This window comes from Lichenostomus cassidix, chromosome 1 (genome assembly GCF_008360975.1).
Source record: "Lichenostomus cassidix isolate B80296 chromosome 1, HeHo_3.0, whole genome shotgun sequence".
NCBI classification, from domain to species: domain Eukaryota; kingdom Metazoa; phylum Chordata; class Aves; order Passeriformes; family Meliphagidae; genus Lichenostomus; species Lichenostomus cassidix.
The window spans coordinates 60858421-60874718 of record NC_139479.1 but is presented as its reverse complement, the minus strand read 5'-3'; the positions used below and the strand labels follow the sequence as shown (position 1 = coordinate 60874718).

Here is a 16298-nt window from a genome sequence, read left to right as displayed (position 1 = left end):
TCTATCTGAAATGGCAACAATACCCCTTAATGTCAGGGGAACTTCAGATTCATTTTCTTACATATTTCTGTAGTGTGGTAGTAGTTTACACTATAAAGGTATTATATCTAGAGCAAAGTAGAACTGTGCTTGCCCAAAAGGTTCTAGCTGTAACACATGTAGCTTACTTAAAGGAGTCTGTGCTTTGTAATGAGTTTATTTTGCTGCTGCATGTACATGTGCAACCTGTTAAGGTTGAAACCAAGATTTCTACAATGCAAGAATTGTAGGTTGTATGAGTCTTCTCTTCTTTCCATCAGTGTTGGCAAAATAACACTTCTTGGCTAGAAGCATGTTTCATAGATTGGATGAATCCTTTTGTGCTTGGCCAGGCTTTTCTGGCAGTAGTGGGAAATTTGTTCAAGTAGACATCAAGTCTTGTGCTGCAGAGTGCTGATCACATGGGGCATGGAACTTCAACTTAAGTAGACATTAAATTAAATAAAATCTCACAGAAATCAGCCATAATGTCATCTGGTTTTTTCCTTCCTTATGTGGCATCTCTCCTGAACATCAACATGACACTGGTAAACATCTATCCAACACCTGTTGTGTTTAGTTGTGAGCATATACCTGAAAACAGCATAGACAAAGTCTACTAAGTTGTTGTTTTCCTCTTAGGACAAGCTACAATTTTTTTTTTAATTAAATAAATACATAATTATGAAAGTCTAATGTTTCTCATCTAGTTAGTAAATGGCATTTTTTCAGAGTTTGCAGAGAAATAGTTAAGAAGTGTGAGTGAAGTGGATATACAGCATCTTCAAGTACGAGTGAAAGATACTCTATTGGCCTTTAGGAGCTTAACTTACTTTAATTTTTACTTGTTAAGGGAGAGATAAACATGTAAAGAAAGTCTATAAGGATATGAAGGAAATATTTAATCCCCAGGGTAGGAGGGAATCAAATGTGTTAAAGTGTAACAAGTAAAATAAAAGGAATATGCTGAAGATTTTTCAATGAGAAAAATTAAATATGTGCTCTGAATCATCATAACTTGAATTCTTCATTTGCATGACCTAGGAAAAATATGCTCAATTTCTAAACTGAGGTTTGTTTTTCAAGGTGCAATGTTGTCAGAATCTTTTTTTCCTGACAACTAAACAACATTTAGTGTAAAATACCATGCTTTCCCCTTCCCCTATATTCAGTATTTCAGTTTGATAGCTGTTTTTGTTCTCAGTTCTTCTGTAGAAATGATTGTAGCACTACCGAGTCTTTCCACTGAAAGGAGACAATACAGGCTCTTTCAAGATGCTTGTATTGACTTGAATACAATTTTTGAAGTTTGAAGAGGTAGGCATGATACATGCAGGTTGTGTAGTATTTTTACCATGGGCTATTAAATTCATCTTGAAGCATTCATCTTGAATTCATCTTGAAGCATTCTGACTTGCTGCATGTTCTTAGCTGACAAGTTTTTAGATGAATTGGCTTTGAGAAGATTTTTTTAAATCAGTATAGAGAGGTTGTAATAACGTTTGTATTTCAGTTTGCTAGTAATGGGTAGTGTTGAATTAATAGAAACTAGTAATTGTATTTAAGAAGTTATCATTTTATTAGTTTATGTTGGAGGAATTAGTTGAAGTATATAGGAGAAGTACAGTTTCGTAGAAGAGATGCAGTCTTCATGGAGGGTGGGCTAGGAAAATACTAGCCTTAAGGAAAAAAACAATGGTTGCAGGGAAGGCTTGTTATACTTACAGATTTTCAGATCTCATCACTGTCATTTTCTTTTAAAGCAATTTGCTTTGGGGCATAGTACCGTTCTAGCTCACAGACTGAAATGCCTTTAGTACGTGTTGTGATGATGGCTTAGTGGATGTAGATTTGTCTGCAGTTGATGGTGGCAACCAACATGACTCAATAAGTTATGGCCTCCTGCATCATTTTAGAGATTTGCATCATTAAACTAGAGAATAAGTTTTTAACATTGTTAGTGAATAAAAAGGAATAGTTTAATTTTATTCATTTTTGGGTGACTTTCTGCAATTTGATGTTATTTTCTTCATGTGTTTAAGGTGATGTTAAGGTTTTAAATTAAGTCAAGATCTAAGTTCCAGTAAGTAATAGCTAGTGAAATTCTCAGGCATCTCCTTTTTTTTGGCGTTAATTTCTCCCACATGTCAACATGCAAGAATCCTCAAAAAACAACAAAAGGTACTGTGGGAGGTGAGAACAGGGGTATGGGACAGACTTTGCTGCTCTGGTTTCCTATTCAATAAATTAACCTGAGATACTTCGAAGCTTGAATTTTCTTCTTTTGCTAAGTGAAGAAACTTTGTCCTGTATTCTACTTCAGCCCAGGTAGATAATTTAGAGAATGTTGTGTCAGCAGCTGCAGTGGTGCAGCTATGCAGCCTTACTACTAGAATTTAGTAGGGGGACAAGAGCAGCACAGCATCAGTTGACTTTTGAAATTATCTTTTTTCTTGTAGGATAGTCTCTGGCTTTCGTAGATGTTCACAGGACCATCTGCCATATGGGAAATGGGTGCTACTGCGTTAGTTAGATTTGTCCTGGAGACAGTGAAAGTCAAACACAAAGCTGTCAATGGAACTTAATTCCATTGTGTTGCTTTAGAATATTTTCCCCTTTTGCCAGCCAAGGGTCTCTGGGTTTTTTTATTTTATCTCCTCCCCCCCACATTCTTTATCCTCTGAAGATGGATAAATTGTTCCACTTCTGAGGCTCATCTGCCTTGCATATAAATATTCTTATTTACAGCTGATAATTCTTGCTCAACTTGTTAAAATTATACTCTTTAAATGTTCATTAAACTTCTAGTCTTTAGAACTTAATCTGTTCTTTTGGTGCCTATTTTAAACTTTATTCTCCGATTTGTGCTTGGCTCTTGGCCTGCCTTTAAGCCACCTTATTTTGTGAATCCTTTCTTCTCTTTTCCTCATCTGCTATTTGCATTCTGGTTTTATGAGATTGCATTAGAACATGTAGCCTGTGGAGTCTCTGCTTGTTTAAGAAGGTGTTTGTTCGACAGGCTAAAGGGGAAAATGCTTTTTGTACTATGAAAAAAACCGAGCCAAAATACCATGTAAAATGCATCTGCTTCTTCGGGCTTTTTTTTAAATAAAGTTGTTTACTCTAATGCAGCATTTTTCCCTTTATAGAAAGAGTCTTCACGAGGAAGACATAGAGAAAAAGAGGATATCAAAATTACAAAGGAGCGAACACCAGAAAGTGAAGAGGAAAATGGGGATTGGGAAACAAATAGAGAAGGTATGTATAAGGTATTGAACTAACAGTCCCCTGATGCTTCTATAAGAACTGTGAGATTGCTGGGCTATGTGTCAAGTGGAATGATTCAAGATTTCTAAGCAGAATACTTTCATGCAGTAGCAATTAATTTAGGGGTTTTTTTTTGGAGGAGAGCAAACAAGTTACCTGAGTTGGACTGCTACAGTGGTTAAACCAACTGGCTTTAAAACATGGGCTTTTTTCTTTTTTTTTTTCTCTTTGATGACTCAGGCTACCAGCAACTTAGTTATAGTCTACTCTGGCTGAATCTTTCACATTAAGATCACTAGATGGATCCAAGTCGCATCTAAAGAAATTTTGGGAATGGTCAGTCTGAAGAGAGGGTGTGAATTCTTTTGAATTCAAAAGTCAGCAGTTTTTGTTACATAATTTGTAATGGCGTAAACTGTGTGATTAACAAGGGCTCCACTAGAATGAGTATAACAGTTGAAGGTGGCCATTGGTGTACTATTTATATTCTAAAAATGCGTGAAGAATGCTAAGTGTCTTACATTACCTTCTGTAGTCACTTTTGTATGAGTTGGTGGATGGGGGTTTTTTGGGTTTGGGGTTTTTTTATTTTAATACTTATAAGGGGATTTCATTTTCATTGTTGATGTGGGCACTTTTCTTCTAAGTTTCACTTTTGTTATAGTCTGAGTTCACCTGGTAGTGATGTTACAGCAGCTTCTGTTGAACTGTGGTGTTTCTGTAGTTTTTCAAGTGTCTGTGTTTCAGAAGTAGTTACAATGTTGCAAGAAAAAAAGGCAATTCTGATCCCTTCTGAGGGAATTGAAGTGTAACGAATGTATTTGCAATGAAGTGCACTGCAAGTTGTACGATGGAGCTCCTTGGAAATGTCATCAACTAGGGAACTTTTCAATACTGTCTGCCAAAGTGTTGCAGGTCCTGTTTTGATGTGTCTTAAGCACAATACATTAATAGAAAAGTAGCCATAATATATATTCACTCCTTTTCAGGTTTTTTTTTTGTTTTTTTTTTGCACACTTCAAGAAAAATCAATCTATGACATATATACATGGAGATAAAACCTGACTCAAAAAAGTTTGGAGCATAAAAGCCACAAGTTCTGTAGAAACGTATAGTATGACTATATTAAATCTTAGACACTTCGTCTTGACAATTCAGCCTTTTTTTCAAACTAGTGTCAATTGTTGGTATATGGATGAAGTAGAATTACTATTAAGTTCTAGTCAGTGCTATATAAGTAAATGGATAGACTGGGGAAGAATCTATGCTGTTATGAACTGTACCTTTCTCTAAACACATGAAGGCAATTTGTAGACTGAGTTTAGTTATTGTAAAACCTTTAATATAGTTCCTGTATGTAGGAAGGGAGTGAAAGCTAATAACTTTTTAATGAAGTCATCTTTTCTCTGACATATTTTCTCAAAATGCTTTTTGAGCATTAAACTTAATTAATGACATTAATAATAAACAAAACTAATGTAAATAGAGTGAGTAAATTCAATTTTCAGTAGGATTTCAGTTGCAAGGTTGGAAGCATGATATTAACTGTCCATGACTTAATGAAAAAGTGAGAGAAATAGCACTTTTTCTACTGTGAAAACCAAACAGTGATAATGTTGTAAAACCAGATAAAAACACATGAAGTGTATGTTTATCCAGTGACAGGGTTCTTATTTCAAACTCTTATTTCAAAATCAATGTGTACATGTAATTAAGTAAGTATATCAAATGATTTGTAAGACACTGTTTTAAATGAAACCCTCTAGTATCACGCGTCACTGTATAAATCTGTTTCATGTGGGTTTCCCAATTAATTAATGCTCTACATGTTTTCGGTCTTTGTGAAGACACACGGTTTTGATTATTTTTTTTTTTTGTTATTTAAATATAAATGAGTGGTTTACTGTGTTTCCCTTGCTAGCTCTGATGAATGTCCATGAAAGAAGTTAAGGTGTTCTTTTTAATGACATTTAAGGGTTTGACTTCAGGTTATATGGAACTAACTGGAGCTACTTCAAGTTTGCACACACAATTGGAGAAGAAATTTGGCATCAGTATGCTAAACATTACTGTTTTATTTTTCATAAGAAACTGTTTCCTAATCTATTTACTTTTTTTTTTTTTTTAAATAAAGACTCTGATAATGGAGATGTTAACTATGATTATGATCATGAGCTGTCTTTGGAAATGAAGCGCCAAAAGATTCAGAGAGAACTCATGAAACTGGAACAGGAAAACATGGAGAAACGAGAGGAAATAGTAATTAAAAAAGAGGTTTGTATTATGTAAATGTGAAATAAAAAAGGCAAGTCATCAGCCACTTCGTAGGCTTCTAATTGTTTCCCAGAAGACTTAAGGTTTTTGGGCTACAAATGCAGTATTGTGTTACATAATAGTAAATAAGTGGCACCTATATAATTAGTACGTGACTTGAGTCTTATGAGTGAGTGTCTGGGTAATCATCCAGCACAGTAATGAAGTTTTCTCCTTTGTGAAGTCAGCTATTAAATGAGTAGGATTTAATGCATTTTAATGATACAAAGCTAGTAAGATCTGTTACAGAGAAGACATGGGAAAGAAGACACAAGGCATTTGCCAACCTCATTTTCCAGTGTGCCTGGTAGTAACAGAGTAGAGTGACAAAGACAAAGCTATGAGTGTTAGAAACCCTAAAATTTTCGGGAGATTTAAAAAAAAAAATCCCCTAAGGATGTTTTTCTTTTTCAGAAAAATGTGTTAGTTGTGAGCACACTGATTTTAAACTTTTAGTTGCAGTTCTTCTACTATATTTACAGAGTGCATCACCTTCTCTTCCTCCACACTTTATCTGTTGTCTTCCTTTTATGGTGTTCTTTGCAAACAATGTAATTAGCTTGTTTGAAGTAAAGAGGTACATGGTTAAGATCTCATACTCTCTCACTTGCTGAATTTACATATTTGACAGATATATTAACATACAGTTACACTTTTGAACATCTATATCTTATTGGTTAATTATATTCTTTCCCTCAAGATTTCTCCAGAGGTGGTTAGATCTAAATTATCACCATCGCCATCACCACGAAAGTCTAGCAAATCTCCAAAACGAAGATCCAGTCCCAAATCATCATCTTCAGCTAGTAAGAAAGACAAGAAAGCATCTACTGTCTCTTCACCACTTTTGGATCAGCAGAGGTCAGTATGTAGATGCATCTTGCAAGATAGTAAGAACAGAGAGCCACACTTATATTTATTACTGGAGTTTTCATAATTAATGTTTTCCATTTTCCTTGCTTTCAGTGCCCTTGATTACATAACTTTAGGGGAAGGTCTCTAAGTTGTGCATTGTGAATCATCTTACGGAGAAAATTGTTATATGGATGTAGTTGTGGGTTAGTTATTTTCTCGGTTTACAAGCAGATCTTTTCTCTTTGAATGTCCAGAGTCTGGGAGGTGACAAGAAAATATAAAGCACTGAAAAGTGGAAAATACTTTTGTTTGAAATGCTGCAGCCTGTGAAGCAGCCTCTCTAAACTGAAGTGTTTAAAATTTGACCAAATGCACATTCTGTTGGTATTGCATATTACTGTTCAAGAAATAATGTTTGACTTTCAAGTCAGGGAATTTCTCAGGATTCGGGAGAGGATAAGAAGTGAGTGATGTGGGGGTGCAGGAGAGAATTAAGGATAAGATATGTGAAAATCAAGTAATTTGAACTGGGTTTTGTGCCTCCAAAGTCAATCTCCAAAACCTATTTCTAAAGTTCTTGCTGGCCACAAGACATTTTGAATTGTTTGCAGCTTTTAGATAGGAAAGAAATTAGTGAAGCAATGTAACCAGACACATCTGTATTTGCTAAGTGAAAATCCCCTTTAAAATATGGGCAAAACAACAATAGGAATGTAATAGCATGTGCTGGTATGCTACTGACATTCAGTATGCAGTGATACCTAGTTGATAGGGTTTGTCTTAGTGGCAAATTATATGGAAAATATATACTAGTTCATATTGTGAGATGTATATTCAAGAATATTTAGATGCTTTATCCTGTCAGGTAGTTAACATTAAGCTGAAAACATGAGTTGTTCAGGTAATTTTGTGTATATGGTTGAAATACTGCGTTGCAGAAATGGGAGTCCTAACAGACAAGGTACTTTATAGTTTTTGTCTTCTGATGTATGCAGTTCATGTAAGGGCATTTTATCTTTGAAAACTTGTTCTGTCTGAACAAGAGCAATTCCTATTTTTGTTCACTTCCTTCAGAAAAAAAGGCTGTAAATCGAAGAGCTCAACATAAATTTTACCATCTCTATTCACCCTTCTGTCAAGTTCAGCTACTGAATGGGGCTTGCTAATGGAGTTGGTGAATATTGTCCTAAAAGCTTCAATGCCTTTTATGTTATAACTTTCCCATCAATGTCTGAGAAGTTATGGTTTGAAATAGTTGTCAGTTCTTCATTTTTACACGCACCTCCCCCCCACCCTGTTAATTTCACTCTAGGAGTTCTAAAAGTAACCAGAGTAAAAAGAAAGGTCCTCGTACCCCTAGCCCTCCTCCTCCAGTACAAGAGGAAACTCCCCTGGGGAAAAAACACAAAGAAAAACATAAAGCAAAAGAACGTTCAGACGAAAAGGCAAGGGAGGTGAAAGAGAGAGGGCGTGACTTTGAAAGGCACAAGGAGAAAAAAGAGAAGCAGAGGTAAGTTGTTTTGCATTATTAACTTTTAACTGTAATGTAACCTGGCTTTTAAAGTTATCTTTTACAGAACACCAAATAATAAGGGTTATTTTACCTGCTTTGTCAACAACCTTTTCAGTAGTTCAGTACATGAAGTATTTTCAGTGTTGCATATAGATGGGTGGATAGACTAACTAACAGATTGGTAGGTTTTAATTACATAACTTAGTAAGTTTGTAAAATGCCCCTTTGCAAGATTCATTACTTGTCGGGAATTTGGACCTTCACCCATGGAACAGGTTGTTTTCCAAAATCTGAATCAAAGTCATTCACCTGTCTAACTGCCTCCTTTTCTGAATTCTTAGAGGACTAATATCTTTATAAGTTGGCAGTGTACATTTAAACTCCCCCTAATCTTCAGTAGGTTAAAGTATTTTTGAAATAGTCAAAGGCTACTGACATTTTAGAATTGCTTTGTTTCTGCACACATACATATTATGGACTGCTATGACTATTCCATTGTTTCCTGGAGCATGCATGTCCACTTAAGTTGAAAGATATGTGATCTGCATTTTTATGTTCTGTATTTTCTTGATGAAAGTAAGGTACATGTTCTTAAGTCTTACTTTTTAACTGGCATAGCAAGTACTAAGGATTGGAAGAGCAGTGAACTGTGTCTTTTTAATTGATTAAATAAATTACACCATACTTACTTGAAAGTATTTTATTTCCCTCATGATTGCACATTCCATTACTGGAAGGAAGTCACAAGCAGTAGAAAAGAACATTCTAGGTAGTGATGAAAGGATCAGGACAGTACTTGTTATTGCACTATAATCAGGTATTGCTGTGGTGACTATAGCCTTATATTTCACTGTTGGATTTTTGTCTTTTTTTTTTCCCCTATGTAATAAAAGAGAAGTTGTAATGTCAAATCTCCATGAGGTACAGTCAGTAAAATAGTTCAAGGTTTTGATAGTTTACTTTCATTCACTTGCTACTGGGGTTAGCCTTTAAAAATATGTCTGAGCTTGAAGTTTCTTAAATAAAGTTCTGGTATTTCAGCAATTTTTAAACAAGGTAGCAAAATATTTCTTCATTGATAAGAATTCTCTTCCACCACCACGTGAAAATTAGGTAAAATTACAAGAAGGTGTTTTTTGTCTTATCGTGTTCTAGTTTTTACAGTCCAGTATACCAAGAAGTTTAGTGCATACCTTGCATTCTTTAGTTTTGCTAGCTTAAGGTAATTTCATATGTGAAATTATAGATGGAACGAATGCTTCTATAGCACAGCTTTTGATATTGTAATCACAGGTTCTGTCTCGGAGGTGTTTGTAGTTTCTTAGAAATGTACTGATGCCATCTTATCCCTGTTAATGTTGCTGTTTATGTTTCCCAGGGATCCCTCTGAAAGCTCCCGTAGACAGAAACGTTCTCCTAGTCCTGCAGATCACTCTGGCAGTAATTCTTCCCCTTCCAGGGAGTACTCGCCACCTGCTGCAAGGCGAAGGCAAACCTCCCGAGCTCCAGCCAAGTCAACGACTCACAAACATAACTTCTCACCCTCTCGCAGGTGGGAGGTCAATTCTGTGAATTTTATTTCCCTTAATAGTTCTAGTTTGGAAATTTCCTCTGTTGGTTTAACTACTTGTTTGTGTGTCTGTCGTGAATATGTTTGTGCCTCAAACACTTGAGCTCTGAGACTTTTTTTTGCGCCAAGTTACTACATTGAGGGTACCTGTCATATCAAGAACACAAATCACAGTGAAAGTTTTCATTTATCAGTTCCTCTCAAATGTTCTGTCTTCAGGTAGAACTTCAGTAGTAAGGTATGAGATATAGTCAGTCTGTGATCCTTCAGGAACTTTTTTGCTCCCTGACCTTCTCCTTCTTACAAAGTAGAACATGGGAAAATCTTTTACCTTGGACATGGGAAAGGAGCAGAGTTTTCTCTGTTCTAAAATGGGTAAAGTGATACGCAGGACCTGGTTCTGCACATCTTTCTTGAGAAGCAGACACAGCTAGCTAAACAATGCTATACAAAGCTTCTTGCAGGAAGTTTTAGGGAAGGTATTATATTTGTTAGTTCTTTGGGGCTTTAGAAAAAGATGTTTTACTACCCACTAGAAATGGAGTAGGCACTTTATTTTGGTCTGAAAAGAGTAAGCTCAGGTTTAGAATTGCAGTGCTAAATATTACTGTAGTCCCATGTTTGTATAGTGGAAAGGGAGTCATTCTTATTTTCTGCACCTCTGTTGAAGGGTGGGCAAAGCTCCAGATGTCACATATTTTTCTGCATGCTGATCAAACAAGCAAAATGAATTCAGCAATTCAAAGAGTTGTAAGCAAACGCTTTGGCTTCTGTGACTTAGTTCAGCTGGAACAGTGTTGGATTGTTTTGTGCCAAATGTCGCTGGTGGACGTTTTTGCTGTATTGGATTCTTCATAGGGAAGAGAGTAGAGAACTATTGCTCCTGGAGCAGTAGTATGGAGTCTGCAAAACACCTCTTCAGTACTCTTTTCCCTGTTTTTTAACTTACTCCAATGTCCTGGTTTCAGCTGGGATAGAGTTAATTTTCTTCCTAGTAGCTACTGCAGTGGTATGTTTTGGATTTAGCATGAGAATACTGTTGACAACACACAGATGTTTCTGTTGTTGCTACATAATGCTTACCAGTTTCCCACACCCTGCCAGCGAGCACCTGCACAAAATGCTAGGAGGAAGCATGGCCAGGACAGCTGACCTGAACTGGCCAAAAAGATTCCTTACCACTGAACATCATGTTCAGTATATAAACTGGATGAATTGGCCAGGAGCTGTCAGTTGCTGCTCAGGGACAGGCTGGGCTTTAGTCGAGGTGAGCAAATGTGTTGTGCACCACTGTTTCTCTTGGTTTTCTTCTTCTCTTTCTCTTCTTTCTATCTCCCTTTTCATTGCTATTATTGTTACCATCATTCTTTTCTTACTTTATTTGAATTTTTAAACTGTTTTTATCTCAACCCACAGCCTTTACCTTTTTCCCCATTCTTCTCTCCATCCTGCTGGGGGTGGATGGGGGTGTGAGCGAGCATCTGGGTGGTCCTTAGTTGCAGGCTGGGGTTAAAGCAGGATATCCAGTGGTTTGCTTGTCATTGCCTGCTTGTATCAAGTGTTGTGCAAAGGAATGTTAAGCATGGAAGATAAGTGGGCCTTCTGCTAGAAGCAGGGAGGGATATTTGAAATATTTTGTTTCCTTACCACTGAAACCCTTCCATGCAAGGGAATCCAATTTTGGTAACCCTCTGTTTCAAAATAATAGTGTCACAGGGAAAAGCGAATGTAGTCTTAGTTTAAATATAGGAAGTTATGAAAGTCTTCTGGATTGTCAGTCATACCTAGCCCTGACAGAATTTTACCTTGAGTGATTTGGAATTGTTACTACTAATTCCAGGTCATCTGTTTCATCTGTGTATGAATTATCATCTTAGAGGCATGCAGGCCACTTGTTTCCTCAGGAATAGTGAAGTTTTTGAAAATATGTTGTCCCTGTGTGGCTTTTTAACTCCCACTCTTCTCCTTGTAGTCTCTGGAGTTTTGTGAAATAGAAGGGAGTTGGGAATTAAGAATGGTGTATATTTCATGAGAAAAGATACTTGCAAGTTGCTTTGATGCTGATTATGCTCATATTATGAGGAAATCTTTGCTGTTCTGTAAATTATCTTTAGTTAGTGAAGGGATTCCAAAGATCAGAGATATTTTGTATACATTTTCTTATTCTATCAGATATGAGTTTTCCCTGTTAGTGTAAACATTGACATTTGCTAACATTTTAAATAGCTATGTGTATGGTTTTTCTGGATCCAAGAATTGTTTAAAGATGAATGCTTACAATAAAATATGTTAGAAGTGTATAAGAAGGAGACATGGTTGCTTTGTAAAAAAATTGAGTGCTGTTGTAAACAAAAAACCTTACTGCACTTTGTAAAAATTATCTTCATAATTTTATTGTGAACTACAAAAAGGATTTTATATCGAAGAAAACAATGGCTCTTGTTTGGGGATGGGGAAGAAGATAATGATTTTTTTTCTGACTCCTCTCTCCCTTCTCCTACATTCTGTTGGTGTAATGCAACTTTGATTGGACAAACTGTTCCTGGGTATTAAATAAATAATAATAATTTTAAGATAAGTATATTCTGAAAGCATATTCTTGGCACCCTGGAGGGAAGCCAATTTTGATGTTTTATAGAAACAGTACATATTTTCAGCAGACAGAAGGTAGAGAATCCACAAAGTATTTTAATTGCTCTTTTGTACCGTTTGTTAAGAACCTTTCAAGTCAAATTATTACACATGGACCTGTTTTAACTCTTCCTTGCAGGTCTGCTTCCCCATCAGGTCAGCATCATTCTCCCATATCCTCCAGACATCACTCCTCTTCCTCACAGTCAGGCTCCTCTGTTCAAAGACATTCTCCTTCCCCACACCGCAAAAGAACTCCTTCTCCATCCTATCAAAGGACAGCTTCCCCCCCTGCAAGGCGCTCATCTTCCCCTTATCCCCCACACTCTTCCTCTCCACCTCAGAGGAAGCGCAGTCCTTCGAGACACCGATCTCCTGGAAGAGACAAGGGAAGACACGATCGTGATCGGACTTCACAGTCTCATGACAGGCGCCACGAAAGACGGGATGGTATGAGTAAAAAATAGCGCCTTAGAATTATTTTTATTTGTTTGCAAATTGCATTTTGAAACTTGATTTTCAAATTGTGGCATTGTCTGCATCCATCCCAGGGGCTAGGGGGTGTAGAAAATACTGGCTGTGTTTATTCATCCTGTGCTGGTGGTGCTGTTTGAAGGTACTGTGTATTAGAGTACTCCTGGCAAAACTGCTTATGTAGGCTCAACTGATTGAAAAGGTGCTGTGGGTTGTCTATGTAGGTGTTCCTTGTGTAATGCAGTGGTCATGTCAGTAGGTAAGTGATTTTCACAGCAGGGTACTCCTAAATAACTATTACTCTTTCCTGTGAGGTGCCCAAATCCAGTCCCAGTCTGTTGTCTTTGTAATTGACATTAAGTGAGGTGTGTGCAAAGGAACAGTCATTCCCTCCGGAAATCTGTGGAGCTGGTTGAGCAATTGCGATGAGCAAACATGGTGTTTGCCTCAAGAGACAGATTACAGAGTACATGTCAGCTGTATTTTAGACTGTAAACATACTTTCTGTAGCAGTAATATAATAAATATGTAATTAAAAAACAAACAACCCCCAAAAAATGCCAGAACAACCCTAACAACAACAAAAAACAGCATAAAAAACCCCAACAGAAAAAACAAACCACAAAACAAAAAACCAAAAAAAAACCAAACCACAAAAAAACCCCCAAACCAACAGATTTTAGCAGGGTGTTGAGGCCTTACAAGTGGTCTGTATATGCTACAAGTTTTCTAAAAGTGTGTGTGTGTCTATTTGTAGAAAATGAGAGGAATCTATGATTTGAGGAGTAATGACCCTACCTTAAAATTATTGAAGTGGGCTTGCTCTTTAGTATGTTGGACATTTATTTTTATTATACGTACTGTCTTTTGAACAGGTAAATAATTTTAGAGATTCATATTTACAATAAGATCTTTAAAGCTTACTAAATGTATAGATAGACAGTCCAGCATGATCTTGTCCTACTTACATATTAATTTTGATTCGCTAAGTGTATTTCCACTATATTGTTTTAGTGTTATTTGTATGCTAAATTTTTGCTTGCTCTGATTAAGCCAGGTACATACCATTCTTTTGAATATTTTCCAGAAACAAGAGGGAAAAGAGAAAAAGAAAGAGAAACAAGAGATGATCGTGATTATGACCAGGAGCAAAGTACCTCCAGGGACCATAGAGATGACAGAGAGTCTCGTGATGGAAGAGATCGGAGGGACACAAGGGACACCAGAGATCGGCGGGAGCCACGGGAATCCAGAGATACTCGAGACTCCAGAGACACGCGGGATTATAGCAGGGATACCAAAGACAGTCGTGACCAGAGAGACTCGCGCTCCACACGAGACTCCCATGATTACAGAGACAGAGAAAGTCGTGATGCTCATAAAAAGGATGACCAGTATCAAGATGACTTACGCAGCTATGGGAGATCCCATGGCAGAGAGGAGAGCTCTCGTGCTGAAACAAGGAATGACTCCAGAAGTGACTCCAGAAATGAGAGCAGAAGTGATAGAACTGGCAGAAGTCGAGGCAGAGGTCCAGAATTATCTGACAAAGGTATTGCATAATTTAAAAAAATCATATGTCCCTATCATTGAAGATTGAATATTTACATTTATACTGCCTCGTTTGATATTTGATATGGAAGTACTGCCAAATAATTCATGCTTTTAAAGCTGTGTTCAATTATGTTGTCATTAAATTAAAACTGGTGTTGAAATTTATAGCACTTCTGTGTTCTCCATTCATTAAAGTGGCATAACATTGGTATTCTGCCATCCCATTTAAAAGCAAAGCCTAACCCTTATGCCACTCTGTTTAATGTTTCTGCACCTCTAGGTTTTCCCATTGGCTTCAAACACAAGTAAGAGGCTGATGTGTTGTGGAAGATTCATAGGGGATAGTGCATCTCAAAGCACTGGGCAGCAGGTTTCTTGTGTTCTTTCAAAAACAACTGCATGTCTTAGGTGCCTGAAAATCATGTTTCACACATACCTACTTCTCCCTGCCTCACTGCCCTGCCCCATCCAATTCCCAAAAGTGTGACTTTAATCTTCAAAATGTTTTCTGAAGTCTGATAAAATAATAACTATAATAATTTTCATAAACCATAATTTATTTTGCTTTTTCAGGCTTATTCTGACATTTTCATTAGGGAAATGACATACAGTTTTTACAGAGAGAACGATCTCTGCTTTCTCTACCTATTCTTGCTGCGCAGTCTATAAACTTACAGCCTATTCAGAAATGTGAATCAGCTTTTGGGCTGATGTTTCTAGTCAGAGACCTCATACTATGACCAGGGGATGATGACTTAGAAAGTCTTGATTTTGCAGTTTGCAGATAATAACTTTACAATTAAACTGTGTGAAATGTGAGTTGTTGGTTAAGTAGAGCTTGATGTTACAATCTTTATGTCCATGAGCAGCTAATTCAAATTTACGAGATGTTAATACTTCAGTTAGTATAAAATAGTGGATTTTCTTACATGTGGAAGCTCATGTTTTGTGTTGCTCCATCTCCATTAGGAAGTCGGGGGACTAGAGGATCCCAGGTTGATGGTCACAGCAGTAGTGGAAACTACCATGACAGCTGGGAATCGAGGAGTAGCTACGCTGATCGGGATCGCTATGACAGTCGGGATCAAGCAAGGGATTCCTCCTTTGAAAGAAGACATAGTGAACGGGATAGGCGTGACAACAGAGAAAGAGGTATTTTAATGTATATTTTTACACATACATCTGTAGTCAATTGTGCATGTATGAATGTGTGTGTCTTGTTCTGCCCCCACACTGATTCAGAAATAGCTCATTTAACACCACTCACTGACACTACTCCTATCCTTGGTGTAAGATAACTTATGTTGTAAGATCTTTCATTGCCAATGTATGCACAAATGTTATGGCCTTTCTCCAGCCCTGTGGCTAGGTTTTGGCATCTTCTGTGTTTATTCATCCAAGTAGTATTTAAGCAAACTAAACTTCAAGGGATTTCATTGTATGACTTCGTTTTAAAATGTTTTTTCCTTCTCTTTGCCTCCTCCTCCACTTCGTGTACACAAGCATGTAAGTTTAGAGTCATGATTGCATTTCATTACTGGTTCTGTTAGTCAGTATAGAAGCATTGTACGTTTGTACTGTAAATTACCTGAATGTGTTTTGGGGAAGGCCTAAACTGACCATTATGGACTGCTTGCTACTAAAGCAAGTGACAGTTTAAATTTATGATTAATTCAAAAATGTATTGTGAGGGGAGTTTAATAGTGATGAGTGCTTTGCTATTGTCAATTATAATTAGCTAGTAAATGTTGATACAGATACCAGTGATAGTGAAAAGAGTATGCAAGACTTTTTTTTTTTCATAGTAGGCAACGTGTCAGACTTCTATACCAGAAAGCATACTGTGTTGTCTTGAAGGAACTTAGTACCATCTTACACTCTGGAATATATTTATTTTGCTTACCGATTGAGAGAACAGGAGGAGTCAGGGAAATGAAAACAGCATGAAAATTAAAAGTGGAACTGTGAAGACTAAACATAAAAGTACAGTGGGTTATTGTCTTATCTTGAGTTTTGATTTGCAGGTGACAGATACATTTTAGCTGCTGTGTAACTTCAGTTTTTCAAAGAGATATTTTGTATGCCACTTTGAAAGATACTTTT

The 16298-nt window shown here is 36.9% G+C and overlaps 1 protein-coding gene across 7 annotated transcripts in view; it reads left to right on the top strand.

The window, feature by feature from the left end:
• The window catches only part of ZC3H13 (zinc finger CCCH-type containing 13), a 46675-nt gene that overhangs the window by 15717 nt on the left and 14660 nt on the right, over positions 1-16298 (top strand). For all 7 annotated transcript variants that reach the window (XM_085059698.1, XM_085059690.1, XM_085059680.1 and 4 more), the window contains 8 exons: positions 3168-3276; positions 5420-5559; positions 6299-6459; positions 7766-7963; positions 9345-9518; positions 12307-12617; positions 13729-14193; positions 15165-15347. In XM_085059698.1, the coding sequence (XP_084915824.1) occupies positions 3168-3276; positions 5420-5559; positions 6299-6459; positions 7766-7963; positions 9345-9518; positions 12307-12617; positions 13729-14193; positions 15165-15347 (1741 nt within the window). The remainder of the gene's footprint in view (positions 1-3167; positions 3277-5419; positions 5560-6298; positions 6460-7765; positions 7964-9344; positions 9519-12306; positions 12618-13728; positions 14194-15164; positions 15348-16298) is intronic.